The 19,183-nt window shown below is 44.8% G+C and overlaps 1 protein-coding gene across 1 annotated transcript in view; it reads right to left on the bottom strand.

Moving 5' to 3' along the window:
- Window positions 1-9,486: 9,486 nt before the first annotated feature.
- LOC119047692 (tyrosine-protein phosphatase non-receptor type substrate 1-like) overlaps window positions 9,487-19,183 on the bottom strand; it is a 29,735-nt gene continuing 20,038 nt past the window's right edge. Inside the window, 2 exon segments of the mRNA XM_053671180.1 lie at window positions 9,487-9,967; window positions 11,782-11,890. Coding sequence (XP_053527155.1) covers window positions 11,784-11,890 — 107 coding nt within the window. The 3' untranslated portion in view covers window positions 9,487-9,967; window positions 11,782-11,783.

Raw genomic sequence — 19,183 nt, 5'->3', positions numbered from 1 at the left:
GGCAAGGACCCAAGAGTGTGCAATGGGGAAAGGACAGTCACTTCATTAACAGTGTTTGTGGAATAATGGCAGGTACAAAGTCGATACCCCATGAATGTAAAGAAAGAGATTCCTCTATGTCTTTAGTTTAAAGAAAGAACTGGATTTTTCTTCTTATTTATACATAATTACGTACCATAAAACTGAGCCCTTTATGATATATAACTTAGTGGGTATTTTTATATTCAAAATTTTATAAAATCATCACCACTAACTCCAGAACATTATCATCACCCTGGAACAAAATCCCGTAACCTCTAGTACACCCCACACGCATCCTATGGAAATTACTGATGTAGTTTCTGTCTCCACGTGTGTCCCTATTCGGGACATTTCATGTAAATGTGAAGTGACATCTCGTGGTTTTGGTTTGCATTCTCTAATGACAAATGATTGTAAGCATTTTCTCATTTTTTTGGTCCATTAGTATATCTTGTTTTGAGAAATACCTATTCATTTGCTATATAGGTATTTAAATTAGGTTATTTGTCTTTTTTTGGATTGTTTTAAGTATTCTTTGTTTAGGACAAATATTCTATTATCAAGTACATGATTTGCAAAAAGTTTCCCCTATGCTGTAGATTATCTTTCCACTTTCTTGACAGTCTCTTTTGATACCCAAGTTTTAAATTTTAATAAAACTTTAATTTGTGAAGGGTTCTTTGAGCTTTTATGTAATATGTAAGAATGCATTGCCTGACCCAATGTCTGGATGATTTATGAGGCCTGTCCAGAAAATATGCAGACATGCAATATTAAAAATAGAGAACTTATCGAAGAAAATACAAGATACAAGAAACATTGTACATAGGACAATGACACCTCAGCTTCCTTCAATGTAAGCACCTCACACAGTTCTCCAAATTGCCACTAGCTGCTCTGTCATATTCTCCTGAATCTTATTGACATTCAGAAATCTCTCCCCTTTCAAAGGTGATGGGAAAAGCAAGAAGTCACAGGGCACCAAATCGGGGCTGTAGTGAGACTGAGTCACCTGGGTGAGTTGATGTTTCACCAAAAAACTCTGCCCAAGATGTGATGCACAAGCCGGCATGTTGTCATGATGAAGCTGCCAATCACCAGTTGCCCATGGCTGTGGCCGTTGAAATCATTAAAATAGTTTCTGTGGAGGAATGTTCAAGGTTAACACAAAATTTGATACAGATTCATTGCTCTCCTTGCTCAGTCATTTTGAATGTGCTGACAGTACACGTGCTCACTCAATGGTGTCTACTGCCCCCAGTGACTAGTACAGTGAAGTCATCATTATTTACAGGTGCACATTCCAGTCCATTCTCTTTGGCTGCCAGGTTACATCAATGCCATGCAAACCATTCTCACTATATTAACAATGGCTGGGCTTTTTCTGGACAGAACTTACATACCTATGTTTTCTTCTAAATATTGGTTTGGCCGAAATGCCCATTTTTTAAATGTAAGGTGGCTGTAGTAGTGCTTAGCTGTCTTTAACTTCATTTGAAACAATTTCCTTAGATTGTAGTCATCTGTCACCATCATGCATTAAAAAAAACTCATCAAAATTGGTGAATTTTTGTCTAGCCATTTAAATATTGAAGATGGAAGAAAATATGCAACATTTTTGGCATATTATGCTTTATTATTTTAAGAAAGGTAAAAATGCACTGAAATGCAAAAAAGATTTGCACAGTGTATAGAGAAGGTGCTATGACTGATCAAATGTATAAAAAGTGGTTTGTAAGGTTTCGTGCTGGAGATTTTTTTGTGCATATTTATTTTTATTTTTAAATATATTTTATTGATTATGCTATTACAGTTGTCCCATTCCCCCCCCTTTATTTCCCATCACCCTGCACACCCCCTCCCACCTGCATGGCCCCCCTTTAGTTCCTGTCCATGAGCTGTACATATAAGTTGCTTGGCTTCTACATTTCCCATACTATTCTTACCCTCCCCCTGTCTATCTTCTACCTACCATCTATGCTACTTATTCTCTGTACCTTTTCCCTCTCTCTCCTCCTCCCACTCCCCCACTGATAACCCTTCATGTGATCTCCATTTCTGTAGTTCTGTCCCTGTTCTAGTTGTTTGCTTAGTTTGTTTTTGTTTTAGGTGTGATTGTTAATAATTATGAGTTTGCTGTCATTTTACTCTTCATATTTTTATCTTCTTTTTCTTAGATAAGTCCCTTTAACATTTCATATAATAAAGGCTTAGTGATGATGAACTCCTTTAACTTGACCTTATCTGAGAAAGCACTTCATCTGCCCTTCCATTCTAAAGGATAGCTTTGCAGGATAGTGTAATCTTGGATGTAGGTCCTTGCCTTTCATGACTTCAAATACTTGTCGATGTGGCCACTGGTGAAAATGAGTTTGACATTGTGTTCTCAAGGATATGTATATTTTACATGGCTTATTATTCATACCTGGCAGAATCTCAGTAAGTAGAAAACAGAGAAAAGAGTTAAACAACAACAAAAAAAGGTAAAAGTACTCTCTCTAGTTACTTGTGTGCAAATATAAAGTGAATATGAAATTTTGCTATGCTAACATACAGAAGTTAATGATAAATTATGCTGTTTCAAAAGTTTATCTTGAAAATATTTCAGTTCATCAATCCACTCATGTCAAATATATAGTGAATAATACAATTTGTATCTATTTCATAAAAATCATTGATGTATTTATTTTAAATGGATGGTGACGTAAACAATCACGTGCTTCATCCCTTTAGGTCTTGTCCTTATAAAAGTCTCTGCAGCTGAGCTGAGGACTGAGCACCAGGTGAATGGGGACCAAGAAGGAAAATGATGTTCTGATAGGTGTGGGTATGTAACAGTGTATTTCACACAGGTAGAGTTTTGAATTTCACATTCAAGTTTTCATTCCTCGCACATACAACTGCACTCATTGCTTGACTTAATTGCTTAAATTAAATTCTAATTACAAGAGATCTCCACTGTAATTCTCTATGGACGTCCAGGTTTCCAGACTCTGGAGCTGGAGTTCAGTTGGCTTGTTAGCCAAGACGCAGGCATGTCCACCACTTCCCAAAAGCAGTTTTCAGTGAAACCATTTTCTGCCTCTTAAAACAAAGACATTTTAGCTCTCAACGTAAGTGGCCAAGGAACTCTAAATTTTACATAAAACTATTTGAAACATCAACTTAAAATGGGCAGGGAGTAGCCCTGTCTCACAGGGCACAAAAGGAAAAACGCAACATCAAAAAACCAAACAATCCAATTAAAAAATGGGCAAAGGACCTGAACAGACACTTCTCTGAAGAGGACATATAGATGGCTCAACATCACTAATCATCAGAGAAATGCACATTAAAACCGCAATGAGATATCAGTTCACAGCAGTCAGAATGGCCATCATCGATAAATCAACGAGTGCTGGTGAGGATGTGGAGAAAGGGGAACCCTCTTGCACTGTTGGTGGGAATGCAGACTGGTGCGGCCACTGTGAAAAGTAGTAGGGACATACCTCAAAAAATTGAAAATGGATCTGCCTTTTCATGCAGTGATTCCATTTCTGGGGGTATATGCAAAGAAACTCAAAACACTAATTCGAAAGAACATAAGCACTCCTATGTTCATTGCAGTGTTATTTGCAATCACCAAGATATGGAAACAGCCCACGGTACCAATGGAAACATCCATTGGTAGATGAGTGGATAAAAACATTATGGGACATTTACATGTGGAATTCTACTTGGCAGTAAAAAAGATGAAATATGTATCCTTTGCAAACAGTATCGATGGACCTGGAGAACATTATGCTAAGTGAAACAAGCCACTCAGAGAAAGACAAATATCATACGATTTCACTCATTTGTGGAATATAATGAACAAACTGAGCTAAGAGGCAAATAGAGGCAGATGACAGCTGAGGGGGAGGTGAGGTTAGCGGTTGGAAGGATCTGGCAAATAAGAAAAAGAACTCAGTGACAGGGACATCTGTGTGATGATTGTGGGTGGAGGGGGTATAAGGGGAGTAAATAGTAATGGAAATATACAATAAATATATTTTTAAAATTTAAAAGGAAGAAGTTGAACAGATTTAGGACTCAGGCAGTACAAACAGACGAGAGAATTGGAGTTGGGGGCCCAGAGTTTTCTAACGTGGCGCTGACACTGGCGTCCTCTGGAGAACCCCCACCTGCCCCACCCCATTCCACCCTTCCGCGGTAAACACTCTGCTGAGCCGGTCACACCACGTTTTCCTGCGGGCCCCGCCACACCCTTCCACAGCCAGCACCACTTTTCCGGCGGCCTGGCCACTTCGGTGAGCAGTTCTTCATTCAGCCCACCGACCCAGGAGCAGCCTAGCCCACCCCCTTGCTCTCGCCCTCCAGCGTGGCCCCGCGCGGTCCTACCGTGGTCTCCGCAGCCCCCCTGGTTCCCGGTCAGGTCCCCCATCCTCGGGTTGCAGGGGGCGCCCGAGCCCCCGGGACTCGGGAGACACAGCGCGCACGCGCAGTCTCTTTCAGCCCCTGAAGCGGGCGCGGAGTGGAGGTCACTCTGGCGTCCGCGAGTTTTGGTCTTTGTCGTTTAAACCTGAGCATCTGTGTCCACAGTCCTGCTCCTGTGAAGCCTGGGGTCGCGAGAGACCTTGAAATCCCCAAACCTGCGCCTCCAACAGGGGTAAGTCTCGCGTCCTGGCGAGAAGTCCCGATTCCGAGGACTTCGCTGCCGGGTCGAGTCCGCGTTAGTTTCTGGTTAAACTCTCTCCGAGTCGGCCTTGCCTGTGGTCTCTCCGCCTTCGGACCTTGGGACCGGCCCGCCGCGCAGTTTTCCTGCCTAAACCCTTCCCTGGCCAACGATCCCTCCCCAGCCCTTCAAGTCTTGGGGGATTGATTCACACCCCACGCCCCCTGCCACCTCGGCCCTGCAGTTTTCCGCGTGGCGAGGCCCCGATTCCTCCCTGGCCTGGGGTTCTGCAGACCTCTCCCCCAACTTCTCCGGAGACGCCCCCATCTCCAGTTTAATAAGTGAGAGTCCGCCTGCCAAGGAAGAGCACACTTGTCAGTGAGGCGGGGTTTAGGATTGATGGATACGGGGAGTCTGAAGAAGCGGTCACCTGCCCCAGGCGGTGAGTGCCTTTGTGGAAGCGGTGCCTGCGAAGGGGGAGGCAAGGAAAGAGGCCCAGCGCTGGAGAGAAGGGGGTCACGAGAAAGAGATAAGAAGAAAGAAGTAGAGCAGTGAGAGGGCACAAAGGTGAGTGAGGGGTCCTTAAAGGGACGGCAAAACTGAAGATGGGAGATGGCCTTGTAAAGCGACAGTAACTGGAAGAGTAACTTGGGAAAGAAAATAGAGAAACATGGAGGAGTGGGAGAAGCTGAGTGAGACGAAGGGCCTCAGAAAGGGAGAGGGGCTCTTGCTGAGCAAAAAGAAGTTAGGGCCACAAAGGGCAAGGCCCTTCAGACGAAGAGAGTTTGGAGAAAAAGGGACGGAGGAGCCCGGCGCAGTGACAGGAAAGGTAAGGCGTTAGGGATGGCAGAACCAAGGAAGGAACAGCACTGAGAGTTTAGCCAGGTGGGGGCGCCCGTGAGTCAGACAGAGGAGCGTGTAACTGGGAAGACAAGGTAGCTGGAAGCAGAGGGGACACAAGTGTGGGGCAGAAAGAGGCAGACATATATGGAGATGGAGAAAAATCAGAAAGATTAGGGAGAGAGTGCTGCTGAAGATGAGACAGGTTTTAGGAGTTTCGAGGAATGGAATAGAGAAAAGGGGAGAAAGATCAGGAGGGGCAGAGAGGGGAGCCCAGGTAAGGACAACAGTGGGAGAAACGGAGGAAAGAGACACCTAAACAGACTGACAGAGGGAAACACCTCCTAGTGGAGGAGGAAGGGAGCCGAGATCTGGAGCAGTGGAGATTTGATGGCATGTGCATGATTAAGTTCTGATCTGTTGACGTGTGGCTTTATAACTATTTAATTTAAAATTCGCCTAATTATTTCAATTATATAGATGAGAATGAGAGTTGAAAGACTCCAGTTTATAAGGCTCATGCATCTAATAATTATTTACATCACCAGATGGCTTCCTTTTGCAACCCTTACTCAGCCAGACAGGAGAGATTTGCCTCAGTCAGTCATGGGTCTCCTCTCCTTTCCAGGGATGGGATGAGAGAGGTGAACCGGGACGTGAAAAGACCAAATCTGTCACTCCATGACGCTTTTTCAAAAGAGACTAAAAGTATTGGTCTTTTATTACTCTGAAATAGATTTACTTTTTTCTTTCTACCTCTTACATCTATTCTGTGTTTTCAAAAGCATATTGAAATACATCTTTGTCTATTACATCTCTGCTTTTTTGTAGCCATTAACTTCTGAAATTAGCATTGATGATATCTCATCATTCTTTTCTATATGTGAGGTATCTTAAATGTAAAAAAAAAATAACCCTGGAAGTCATTATATTTTTTAAATAAAATTCCAGATCGTTTTCTCTTTTAAATACCTTGTGGCCAGTGTAGGTGATGAGCCAGTGCCTTCTTCCTCCTCTTTATCACATGTGGGGACACCCACTGCTACATAGTAAATAACATTAGGCTCTTCCAGTGTGTACGTGGTAAGGATGTGTCTGTTCCTAACAGAACCTAGTTTTAGTGACATAGTCAGATATCGAGCCACTTTCTTTCTTTCCTTCATATGACTTGTTAATTAGTAAGCTGTGAGCCTTGAAGATGTTGCTCTCAAGTGCCTGCTATCCATTCTCTGAGATGCTGAAAGATGGACAGGAAACTTTGTTCTAACAGAGCTCATCTATTCATAGTGAAGTATGCGATCAACACATTTTTATAGCTAACATTTTTTTTCAAAGTTTTCAGTGCCAGAATCTGTGTTCATCAGATTGTTCCCCTCCGGGGAACAGCTTCAAGCATGTGGGGAGAGTCACACATTAATGGGATTCAAGCTTAGAAAAATGCATCACTGTTGTCCCATATGATGACCCTCTGACCTTGCCTTTCAAATGAGGATAAGACCCAGCTCTCAGAGTTACTGGATGAATGTCAGTAGGGCATCTGGGAGGAGTGAGGACAAATTTCAGTGGTAGAGCTGCAATGCTGCTCTGCTTGGCACCATGGACAGGGCTGGGTGACGCAATATTCTCAAGAGCTGAAGGAGAACTCATAGTAGCCTGAGACCTGCTGGCTGGAAAAGCCCTGTGACTCAAGGAAAGGGGGTTGAATACGTGCGAGGGGCTTCAGACATCATTCAGTCATGATGTCAGCTGGTATCTTTCTATTGCACACAGAAAGCTGGATCTGGGAAAGCACATTTGTAGATTCTTTGTAGATTTACAATGAGCAGTTTTGGTTTAAATAAAAATAAAGGTATTAAAACAATTTCTTCTGATGAACATAATCTTTAATACAGGATTGGAAGCCTCAGTGTTTTTCCGCTGTGGTGGTGAATGGCAGTTACCAGCTGAGAGCTCCCTGGGACTTTCCCTCAGGTGAAAGGAGCTTCATTGCCAAGGTTACACCAGCTCCTAGAGGGCAGGTCAGAGAACTGGCTAAACTAGGAGTATGAAGGCTCAGGCTCCTCCCCTACATTTATGAAATTTTCAAAGACCATTCCCCGCAGGTCTCTGTGGAGCAGCCAAGCCTGGAGCCTGTATTGCAGTTCAGCAGGTCCCTCTCCTGCTCCTTCACTCCCCCAGGTATGTGGATCCTGACAGCCCCCCACAGTGAGCTTCCCACACTCTTATGTCCATTTAGAGTCTGCTTTTTTACACATTTACACAATGAACTACTACTTGGACATAAAAAAGAAGAAAATTTCACCCTTTGTGACAGCTTGGATGGATGTGTAAACATTATGCTAAGTGAAATAAGCCAGCCAGTGATAGGCAAGTGCCACATGATTTCACTCATACAAGGTTTGTCTGGAAAAAGTCCATCCATTGTTAATAGAATGAGAATGGTTTTTGTGACGTTGATGTTACCTGGCAGCCAAGGAGAGTGGACTGGAATGTGCATGTGTGAACAATGATAACTTCACTGTACTAGTCAGTGAGGGCGGTAGATGCCATTGAGTGAGCATGTGTACTGTGTGGCCATTGTACTCAAAATGAGCAAATAGATCAATGAATCTGCATCAAATTTTGCGTTAAGCTTGAACATTTCTCCACGGAAAGTATTTGGATGATTTAGAAGGCCACAGCTACGGGCAACTGGTGATTGGCAGCTTCATCATGACAAGATGCCTGCTCAGTTTTGGCGAAACATCAAATCAACCAGGTGACTCAGCCCTACCAGCCCAGATTTGGTGCCCTGCGACTTCCAGCTTTTCCCAAAAGTAAAATCACCTTTGAAAGGGAAGAGACTTCAGACTATTAGCTGAGCTGACATTTCAGTATCCCAAGAAGAAGGTCTTGGTCAGCGCCCAGTTGCAGGCTGATTGGAATCTAGATCAGCAGGCAGCAGCTGTTCAAGTATGCATGCAGACCCTTGTCATGTAAAGACTGGGGGACTGGTGCTTCTGACTGCTGTCTCAGAGCGAAGCCTTTGGAGTGTAGCCAGTTGAGGACTGTTCTTTTTTGTCTTATACCAGCCTATGGGACCCACTAACACAAGCCCCACGGCCACCAGAGCCAGGCCATCAGTGGCTGCATCCCCTGAGCAGCCACAAGAGCCAAAGGACCAGACATGTATGTGCACAGGCTCCTTCAGGGGGACACCAGGACCAGGCGTGCAGCAGAGGGAATGTGAAGATGATACTGCTCAGCTCCCTGCTGTCTGGAGAGGACTGTTGGCCTTCGATGTGGGTTAAATTGGGAGCCTGGCCCTCAGACACAGCTTTTATGAAAACCAAACAGGCCTCTGTGAAGGAAAGACTGGCAGATGGGCATTTCTCTCTGCTGCCTCCGTGCTGAGCCAGCCCTGGCAGGTAGCTACAGTGGGCCCTCACAGGTCACTGAGAACTGCTTCTTGTTTCCTGGAGTGCTTGGGTCTGGAGGCCTCACGCTGATTGGCTCTCAGAGCTCCTTTCTTGGGAACTCAATCTCAGGGGGAAGTTTAACACTGGGATTGCTAGGCATTGGGTCCAAGTCCTGCTCCTCAAGGAGAAGCTGTGAATTGTGAGTCTCTTCCATTCGTAGGTCCCTGTGCTGAGGGTGGGGTTTATGGTGAGGTTATGTCTCATTCTCTTCTATTTGTTTAGATGTGAGGAGGGTTTTTTTTTTTTTGGTGTCTGTGCGTGGGAGTCTCAAATAATTTTTGGATGTCTTTCACAGAGAATTGCTCTCTTAGTAACAATGAGTCTCTGAATCAATGAGTCTCTGAATCAATGTGCTTTCTAAGTGATAATCTCGAACCATTGGGGTTTGTTATAAAAGGCAAAAAACTTATTTTTCCCAATTTATTATGTAGCCCACAAAGTCAGCCAGTCTGATTCCTGATGCTCACAGAGAAACCAAAGTTTGAGGCAATAGGGTCTCATAGAGAAAAGTTTTATTCGTCCATTTTCCAAAGCAGGAACCAGGAGACCAGAGACAGGGCTCGGGTCAGTCCCCTCCCACACCTAGGAATAAAGATTTAGAGCGAATTTAAATTATAGTGGTAAAAAGCATGCATATTTATTCATTTTAACCAAGAGTACTGATTGGACATCTTGGAACAAAGTTATCTAAGGTAAGGCATGGGGAAGATGAGAGAATGTATAAGGAATTCCTAGTGGGCAGGGTCTGAGTGGGTGAGATCTGGGGGCCTGGCCGACTAAACTGCTGGACCTTCCTCGCTTTGGGTGCTGTCTGGGAGGATCAGGTCTGTACACAGAGTTTTCAGCTTGGGGGGAATTTGGGTTTTGGCCTCTCTTCAGTGTTAGTTGGAGTTCATTTGCTGGCTTTCTGCACCTGCCAGTGTTTCTGAGACCAGCCGGACTTGGTTCGGGCTGGTGCATCCTGAGGCTCTGTGAGGGGGCCTGCTGTTATCTCCTGAAAGGAAAAATCAAAAACGAAACCAAAACTATTAGATCTGGTTCTAGTGTTAGAGCCAGGTTTCCATTACTTTAAAGTTTCCTTAAGTTTGCCCTCATGCTAGCAAGCGTGTCCCCAACTTGGAAGCAAATGTTGTTCTTGCTGCCTTTAAAGAGATTCTTGGATCCAGGTGCCAGCCTTTGAGTGCAGAAAGTTTTCCCAGAAAAGACTGAGAACACCTTCAGGCAGCCAGGCTCAGGAATTCTCAACTAAGGGTTGGAATTCTCAACTAACTTAAAGTTACAGTTCCACAGTTTCATAGTGTCTTTAAAGCACAAACAAAAAGAGTTTTTAAAAGATATATCCACAACTATCAACAACTGAACCTGAAAAACAAAGAAAAAACTAAGCAAACAACTAGAATAGGAATAGAATCACAGAAATGGAGATTGTACAGAGGGTTGTCAGTAGGGAGGGAGAAGGGGAGAATAGGGGAGAAGGTACAGGGAATAAGAAGCATAAATGGTAGGTAGAAAATAGACGGGGAAGTTAAGAATAGTGTGAGAAATGGAGAAGCCAAAGTACTTATATGTATGACACATGGACATGAACTAAGCGGAGGGGATGCTGGAGGGGAGGGGCACGTACTGCAGGGAGGAGGGGGATAAAGGGTAGAAGAAAAATTGGGACAAATGTAATAGCATAATTAATAAAATAAACTTAAAATATATATATATCCATTATTGAACCAATGCCAATAGTAATGAGACCATCACAGTTCACTGTGTCAAATTGTACAACTTGGTCACAATGTTGGTTTTCCTTCCCCCAGCTTCTAGGTCGGTGGCCATGGGTAAAGGTCTGATTGCATTAATGTCCCTGTCCCTTCCATGTTCTCAATTCCCAGCTTCCCATATTTTCCTCCAACCACGTGTAAGTCATGCACATGCGGCAACAGGGGAGTGGACACTGTGGGAGTCAGAGTGTGCTTCTGAGAGGACCACGTGTGAAGACGCAGCTCTGGGGGAAGCACGGACTGTGGGAAGGAGCAGCAGGAGCCCAAGTCTGGGATGGGGGAGGCATTTGGAGCAGAGTCTGTAGAAGCTTAAGGTCAACCTTTTCTCTTAGGCTGGCCCCTCATGGAAGGAGGGGGACCGCAGAGTATGATGGTGTCACATAGCAGGAGAGAAATAAAAAAGCACTGTGGCAAATATATTTACATTTAATTATCTGCTCATCACTCAAGAAATGTTCCCTGCATGTCCCTGTGTCCTGGGCTGTCCTTCTCCTGGGATGTCTGTCGTGAGAGGACAGGAAGTCCCAGAGGCAGGACTGTGCCCCGTCAGCCTTCCTCCCAGGTCCTGATCATCTTTCCCGTCCCTTCTGCTCTGTCACCCACAGTGTCAGAGCTGGAACAGGCCTCAGAGCAGCTGATCCAAGACTTCTCAACAGTATTCTGAAATGTGGGTTCTTTGGGCCGAAGCAGCCCTAGTGATCAAATAATCTAGAGGCGGTCTCCAAGGGAACCACCCACTCAGCAGCTTCTCATTCAGCTCCCTCTGCCCACTTCTTCTACAAAAGCCCCAGGAATGTGTGGAAATCCTTAAAAACCCTTAAGTCAGCCAACTTCCTAAAGGACCCCTCACACTCCCCAGGATGTGGGACCCTCTGAGAGGGAACTCTGAAATTCCTGAGGGTATTGATGGAGGTATGTCATGTTCTCCTTACTCCATGTTGCCCCTGACCATGTGTAATCTGCAGGCTGGCTCCTCTTGTTGACCTTGGCCCTTCTGGGACTGACCTTGGCCAGCCCTCCATCCCCAACAACTTACGGTCAGGCTCTCCAGTTTATGTGGGCACAGATGGAGAGGACACCAATCTCCAGCAGCACCTTGATGCCTAGGAGGACAGCTATGAATAACTGAGTGGATAGCACTGGATCTGAAAATCAAGAAACAGGAGAAGACATTACAGGGGACCATTCCCAGGGTCCTCCACTTACTCCATCTGTGGCTGCACCACCAACACTCTAAATCTTTTGAATCCTGCTCTGGTGTCAAGCTCAAGGCAGAAATCAGGTTATAAATGTTCCTCATCCGGACTTCCGCCAAGATGGAGGTTTAGCTGGATGTGCCTGCCTCCTCACACAACCAAGTTTAGGGACAACTAAATATTAGCATCACAAAACACAACCAGAACACGGAAAACTGAACTTTTCGGAAGTCCGCTAACAACAAATTCTTCAGCCTGACCGGTAAGGGGCGAAACCGGCGTCGGGTGAGGACTTACAAAGGAGGGCTCGGGACCGGGCGTGCGAATCCAGTCGCGCGGGTTCCAAACCCAGGATTGGACCTGGTGAGCCGCCGAGCAGCCCACCGGGGGAGCGACACAGTGGGGAGGCGGTGGCAACGAGTTGACTGTGGTTGCCTGGTTGCGCGCGAGTGAGGGAGTGAGCGGTTGGACCGGCCCGGCGGCAGCGGCGCGCCATTTCCCGCTCTGACCACACCCCCACATACAGCGTCACAACCCAGCGACCTGGGACTCCAAGGCGCCGCTTGTCCCACTTAAAGGGCCAGAACAGACCAAAAATGTCGCAGGCAGAACTCAAAGCCCCAGAGATAAATCTAAATGATGAAGAAATAGCAAAACTCTCAGACGCACAGTTTAAAACACTGGTCATCACCTTCCTCACAGATTTGGTGGATTACAGCCACAAATTAGAGAAACATATGGAGGCTAAATTAAGGAAATGAATGGAATTCCACAGGAATCCCATAGAGATGAAAAGGAAACTGGGACTCAAATCAATGCAGTGGACCAGAAGAAAGCAAATAATGGACAAACAGAAAAGAGTCAAGGAGCAAGAATTCAAAGAAATGAGGAGAGTCTTAGGAACCTCCAGGACATCTTTAAACGCTCCAATATCCGAATTATAGGGGTACCAGAAGGGGGAAAGACACAACCACCAGTGGAAAAACTATTTGAACAAATAATAAAAGAAAATTTCCCCAATCTGGCAAAGGAAATAGACTTCCAAGAAATCCAAGAAGCCCAGAGAGTACCAAAAAAGTTGGACTCAAGAAGAAACACACCAAGGCATATTATAATTACATTAGCCAAAATTAAAATTAAGGAAAGAATCCTGGAAGCAGCAAGAGCTAAGGGGACAATCACCTACAAAGGAGTCCCCATCAGGCTGTCAGCAGATTTCTCAAAAGAGACCTTACAGGCAAGAAGGGGCTGGAAAGAAATATTCCAAGTCATGAAATCTAAAGACCTACAACCAAGATTGCTCTACCCAGCAAAACTCTCATTTAGAATGGAAGGACAGATAAGGTGCTTCTCAGATAAGACCAAATTCAAGGAGTTCATCATCACCAAGCCCTTATTATATGAAATGTTAAAGGGACTTATCTAAGAAAAAGAAGATAAGAAACATGAACAGTGAAAGGACAACAAACTCACAGTTATTAACAACCACACCTAAAACGAAAGCAAACTAAAAGGACAGCTAGAGCAGGAGTGGAAACATAGAAATGAAGATCTCAAGGAGGGTTAGCAACAGGGGGAATGGGAGGAGGAGATGGGGGGAGAAGGTACAGAAAACAGGTAGCATAGACAGTAGATAGAAAATAGATGGGGGGGCGAGAATAGTTTGGGAAATATAGAACCTAAAGGACTTGAGACACATGGACATAAACTAAAGGGGGGTAATGGTGGGGTTGGGGGGGCAGGGTGGAGGGGAATGGAGGGGGGAATAGAACAACTGTAACAGCATAATCAATTCAAAAAAATAAATAAATTTAATAAAAAAAAAAAAAAAATGTTCCTCATCCTTAATCACCCCCTTCTCAGCTTACCAGGGTTGTCTTCCTTGAGGATATGGGTGAAGAGAATGTGCACTTAATGACATGTAAGGGTGGCACCTGATTAACTAATTCAGTCCTCTCGCCTCTATGGAGAAGTTATGTTCATTTTGATAAGGAAACTGATGCTCAGAGAGTGAGGGGGTTTCAAATTTAGTGGGATTCAAACCTAGAAAATGACATCACAGTTGTTTGATACGATGACCCTATGACTTGTCTTTGAGTGAGGACAGTCCAACCTCTCACAGGTACAGAAACAAGTGTCAACAGATCAATTGAGTGGAGTGAGGACAGATTTCACAGTGAGAGAGCTGCAGTGCTGCTCTCTGGCACCATGGACAGGGCTGGGTGACCCATGTCCTCAGGAGCAGACAGAGGACGCACAGGCCTGCTCTCATGAGACCTGCTGGCTGGAAATACTCAGTGACTCAAGACATGGGGTCATGTGCTTTGGAGGAGCTGACACACATTCAGCCAGCCTTGACCCCAGCGCTCAGGTCACCTGAAATCTCTCATTTGGACCCAGAAAATCAGATCTGGAAAACTTTTAGATTCTTTGCAGATTTACAATGAGCCAGTTTTATTTAAATATAAAAAGATATTAAACAGTTTATTATAATGATAATAATCCTTAATGTAGGACTGAGGAATTCACCATATTTCCTGTGGGAAGGTGGAGAATGGCAATTCTCAGCTGAGAGGCTCTCTGGGACATTCCCTCAGGTGAAGGGAGCTTCATTGTAAGTTTGCATGGCACTCCCCCCCCCCCCCAGCCCCCAGAGGACAGCCTGGGTCAGAGGACTGGCTGGACCGGCAGTATGAAGGTTCAGCCTCCTTCTCTCCATGTAAACAGCTCTTAGAGACTCTTCTTCTGTCCAGCTCTCTGTGGAGTGGCCAAGTCTGGAGCCTGCATTGCAGTTCAGCAGCTCCTTTTGCTGCTCCTTCACTCCCTCAGGCATGCGGATCCTGACAGCCCCCCACAGCGAGCTTCCCACACTCTTATGTCCATTTAGAGTCTGCTTCCAAGCATAACTGATCTATAGAACTTTGGGAGTCCTCTGGAAAGCAAACTCTAAAATGCAAATTAGAAACCAGATTATCCACCATCTGGCTGGTCAAGAGGACCCCAGACTGGTGGGACATATAGCAGGGGTCTGCTCCAATTTGCACTATTGGTGCAAGTGTTAAAATTTTCACTGGTGGTGAGCTGGGATGGTGTAACCAGAGGAAGGAATGTGTTGACATCAGTTATTAAAAAATTAGTTGAGAAGTGGTAAGTGTAAGGAATATGCACTTGGATGGCTGTTGCCAGGACATCAATCCTTGGAGAAAGACTGTGAAAAGTTTAGACTGATTAATTATAAGGTAAAGTGTGAGCCAGAAGAGTTCTAGGTGGCACTGTAGGCTCTTTTCTTCTAGAGCCAGAGGGAAGAAAAAGCTGACATTTGGGCCAAGGACACAATTTAAGGAATAGCAGAGCGACAGAAAAGGTTGAATTCTCCACTTCAATGGTCCTACTCCAAGATTAGGACCCTGATGAGGAAATACGTGGCCCTGAGATCAGGACTTACGGGCTAAATTGTAGGAAAAGGCTTCAAAGTGAGTCTGTTCAAAGGGGTTGGCACAGAGCCCCCATGATCTGTGAATATGTTACCTTACCTGGCAAAAGGGACTAGTTATAGTGATTAAGTGAAAAAGTGAAATGAGGATTTTTTTTGGGGGGGGGGTCCTTTAAGTGGAGTCAACGTACTGACGGATCCTACTAAGTGAAAGTGGGGGCAGATCAGCCAGAGAGGAAGATGTGATGACAGGGACAGAGCTTGAGTGCTGTGGGGCCTCAGCTGAGGGTGTGGGCAACCTCCAGGGCTGCAAAGGCAAGGACCCGGATTCTCCCCCAGAGCCTCCAGGGGGAGCCCAGTCCTGCCAACCCACTGCAGACCTCTGACCTCTAGAACCCAAGAAAATAAACTTGCGGTGTTTTAAGACACTTACTGTGTGGTAATTGGTTTCAGTGGCCACAGAAATATAATACAAGGAGACAGGGACATTTTAAAAGGACAGATGTGATTGAAGGGACAGGCACAATTTAAAGAGCATAACTTCTGTGGGAATAAAGGGAAAATGGGCTAATTGCTAAATAAGTGTTAAAGGGAAAGGAAATGGTGATGGTGAGTAAGGTAGGGTTGTGAAAGACAAGAAAGAACTCAAATTTTGAGGACTCAAAATTTTTTTTCACTATTGAAAAAGTCATTTAGCCAAAAAATATATTGGCATGCCTGACTATGCTGTACAGACAGAGGGGAGGTTCATTCATCTAGAAGTAGTGTAAATAGCCCAGCACCATAATCATGATCAAAATGATGTGCATGACTACACCAGACCCACCGGACCGTTCATGCAGTGAGGTGGGACCGTTCATGCAGGACCCTCAGACACCAGTCTTTTGCCCCACCAGTGAGGTGGGGCATCCTGGTACAGAGCGGTATAGAGGCCTCTTGCGCTTTGCTTTACCTTGCCAGCTCAGACAACTTAACACAATCAGTTCCAGGAGTGGTACTGAGTACTCAGTGCTCTGTGTCAGGCACACTGAGTGCTCCAGGAAGTAGCAGCCCAGTCTGATCCCGAACCCAGGACCGAGACTAAAATGAGAATGCAAGCTGGTCCAGCCAAGGCGGAGGAAACTCATCTCCCGCTTTCCTGTTCAGTACTATTCTGGCCCCTAGAAATTGCATCAGGCACAAACAATGGGGGACACTGAGAGACGGAAGAGAAAGGCTCCCTGGCTCCCGACCTGAGGTCTGGAGGAAAAATGCGGCCATGCCTACAAGGGGGCATTGTAGTTTGCCCTGCCCCCAATTCCTCAGGCACAAAAGCTGACTCGGTTGTGGCATTAGCAAAAACAAAAAGTCTAAAATCAGTTATCTAAGGTCCCATCTTAACAAATGAGGAAAGGTAGAACTGAATCAACTGAAAGCAAGCAGAAGGAAGGAGATATAACAGGAAAAAGGAGAAAAATCGAGTTGACTATCAGCAAAATGGGAATAAAGGGAACATATCTCAACATAATAAAGACCATACATGACAAACAATGAGCATTGGTGAGGACATGGAGAAAGGGACGCCTTGCACACTGTTGGTGGGAATGCTGATTGGTGCAGCCACAGTGGAACGTAGTATGAAGGTTCCTCCCAGAAATAAAAAGTGGAATTCCTATGACCCAGCAATCTCCCTTATGGGAATAAAACACCAATTTGAAAGAGTGTGTGCAACCCTATGTTTACTACAGTGTCATTTACAAGAGCCAAGCTGTGGAAGCAACCCAAGAGCCTATCAAGAGACGAGTGGATAAAAAAGCAGTGGTACGTATATACAATGGAATATTCCTTGGGCATGAAGAAGAGAAATCTTACCATTTACAACAGCGCAGATGGACCTGGAGGGCATTATGCTAAGTGAAATAAGTGAGGCAGAGAAAGATAAATACCATATGATCTCACTCATATGTGGAATCTGAAGAACAATAGGAATGAACAAACAAAAGAGAAGCAGACGCATAGATACAGAGTGGACTGACGGTTTACAGAGGAGGGGGGTAATTCAGAGACTTGCTATAAAAGGTCAAGGTAATAAGAAGTATAGATGGGCGGTTACAGAATGATCATGGGAATATAAAGTGCAGCACAGGGAACATAGCAGTGTTGTAGTGACGACGGTGGTGCTGGTCAGGTGCTGAGAACAGGAAGGGACATTTTGTAAAGTGTGTGATTGCCTAACCACTATGCCATTCACTTAAAACTAGTAAAAGATAAAACTGAATATAAAATGAAAGTAAAATAATACAAAAATTTAAAAATAAACCAATAAAATTGAAGAGAGAAAACAATGGAGACAATTAATAAAACAAAAAGTGAGTGCTTTGAAATGATCGACATGAAAAGCTTGTAGCGAACCTGACAAAGAGTAATAGATAAATGACACAGTTCCAATGTCGGGAGTGACCCGGGCTGGGGTACGGGTCGTACAGACATCAGAAGGATAATGAGAGGATATTATGAACAATGCAACAGGCAGACATTTGACAACTTAGAAAAAAAGGACCATGTTTCTGTAAAAGCAAAAGTTACCACAATTCAGCCAATACAAAATGAATAATGTGAATACCCCTGAACTATTTTAAGGAAATTGACACAGTTGAAAATTCCCCCTCAAAACTGTCCAGGCCCAGATGGTTTCACAGAAAAATTTTACTAAGCATTTATATTCGACTTGAAACCAATTTTGGAGCACCAGTGAACAGCTACAGAAGAAATTTGGAAAGTTTCAATATATGCTCTACTTTAGATGCCCTTAGGGAATAACTGTGGATTTGATTGTGTATAATGGTGTCGGTTTTGTGGGAAACCCAGGTCTTTAAGGGTACCACCACACCAGTACGGGCTTTACTTGCAAATTGATGTGCATACACGACTAAGTTATTAGGAAACGCATTTATGCAACTCCTGTGTATCTCTTCTTTTCTTTAAGATTTTATTTATTTTTAGAGAGAGGGGAAGGGAGGGAGAAGGAGAGGGAGAAAAACATCAAGGTGTGAGAGATACATCCGTTGGTTGCCTCTCACGCGCCCTCTATTGGGGACCTGGCCCACAACCCAGGCCTGTGCCCTGACTGGGAGTTGAACAGACAACCTTTTGGTTTGCAGGCCAGCACTCAATCCACTGAGCCACACCACCCAAGGCTGTATATCTCTCCTTTTCAGGGAAATTGTCATCCCCTCCCCACATTTACTCTTCCAGCCGGCAGGGATGTAACACTCAGTGACTGAGCATTGATGCAGTGGGTGAGGACAATGCCAGTGGGCTTGGGAGGAACGTGGGCTCTGGAAAGGTCTTCTGGAGTGAAGACTTTCAGGAACTTGACCCAGTCCCCTCCTGATGGTCCATGAGAAAGAAATTAGACACATTTTCTTCATAGAAGAGGAGACTCTCTAGGCCCTGTGATGATGCCTAGATGAAGGGGGACATGTCCCTAATTATCACGTATTTGTTGTACAGGCTGGTGGGCCCTGTCCTCAGGGTCTCAGATGACCTTGATTGGTTTAGCCCCAATCACCTGGCTTTCTGACCAGAAGTCTTCCCAACATACCTCCATCACTTCTTGAGTCCCTTCTGTGAAACTCCAAACCGACAGGGTGGTCGACAGGAAAGAACATTATAGAGGGACTGAAATTTGTTTGTAGAAAATGTTCAGTAGGCGGTTGGGATTTTGCTGGTTCACTGTCATAAATGGGGGCAGAAGGAGGCCCAGGCTGTGACCACTCAGCCACCTGAGTGTATGGTCTGGATGGGAAAGCCTAGGATGAACTGGAGAG

The sequence above is a fragment of the Artibeus jamaicensis genome, unplaced genomic scaffold (genome assembly GCF_021234435.1).
Source record: "Artibeus jamaicensis isolate MK-2021 breed Jamaican fruit bat unplaced genomic scaffold, CSHL_Jam_final contig_685, whole genome shotgun sequence".
Lineage (NCBI taxonomy): Eukaryota > Metazoa > Chordata > Mammalia > Chiroptera > Phyllostomidae > Artibeus > Artibeus jamaicensis.
This window is presented reverse-complemented; position numbering and strand designations above follow the sequence as displayed.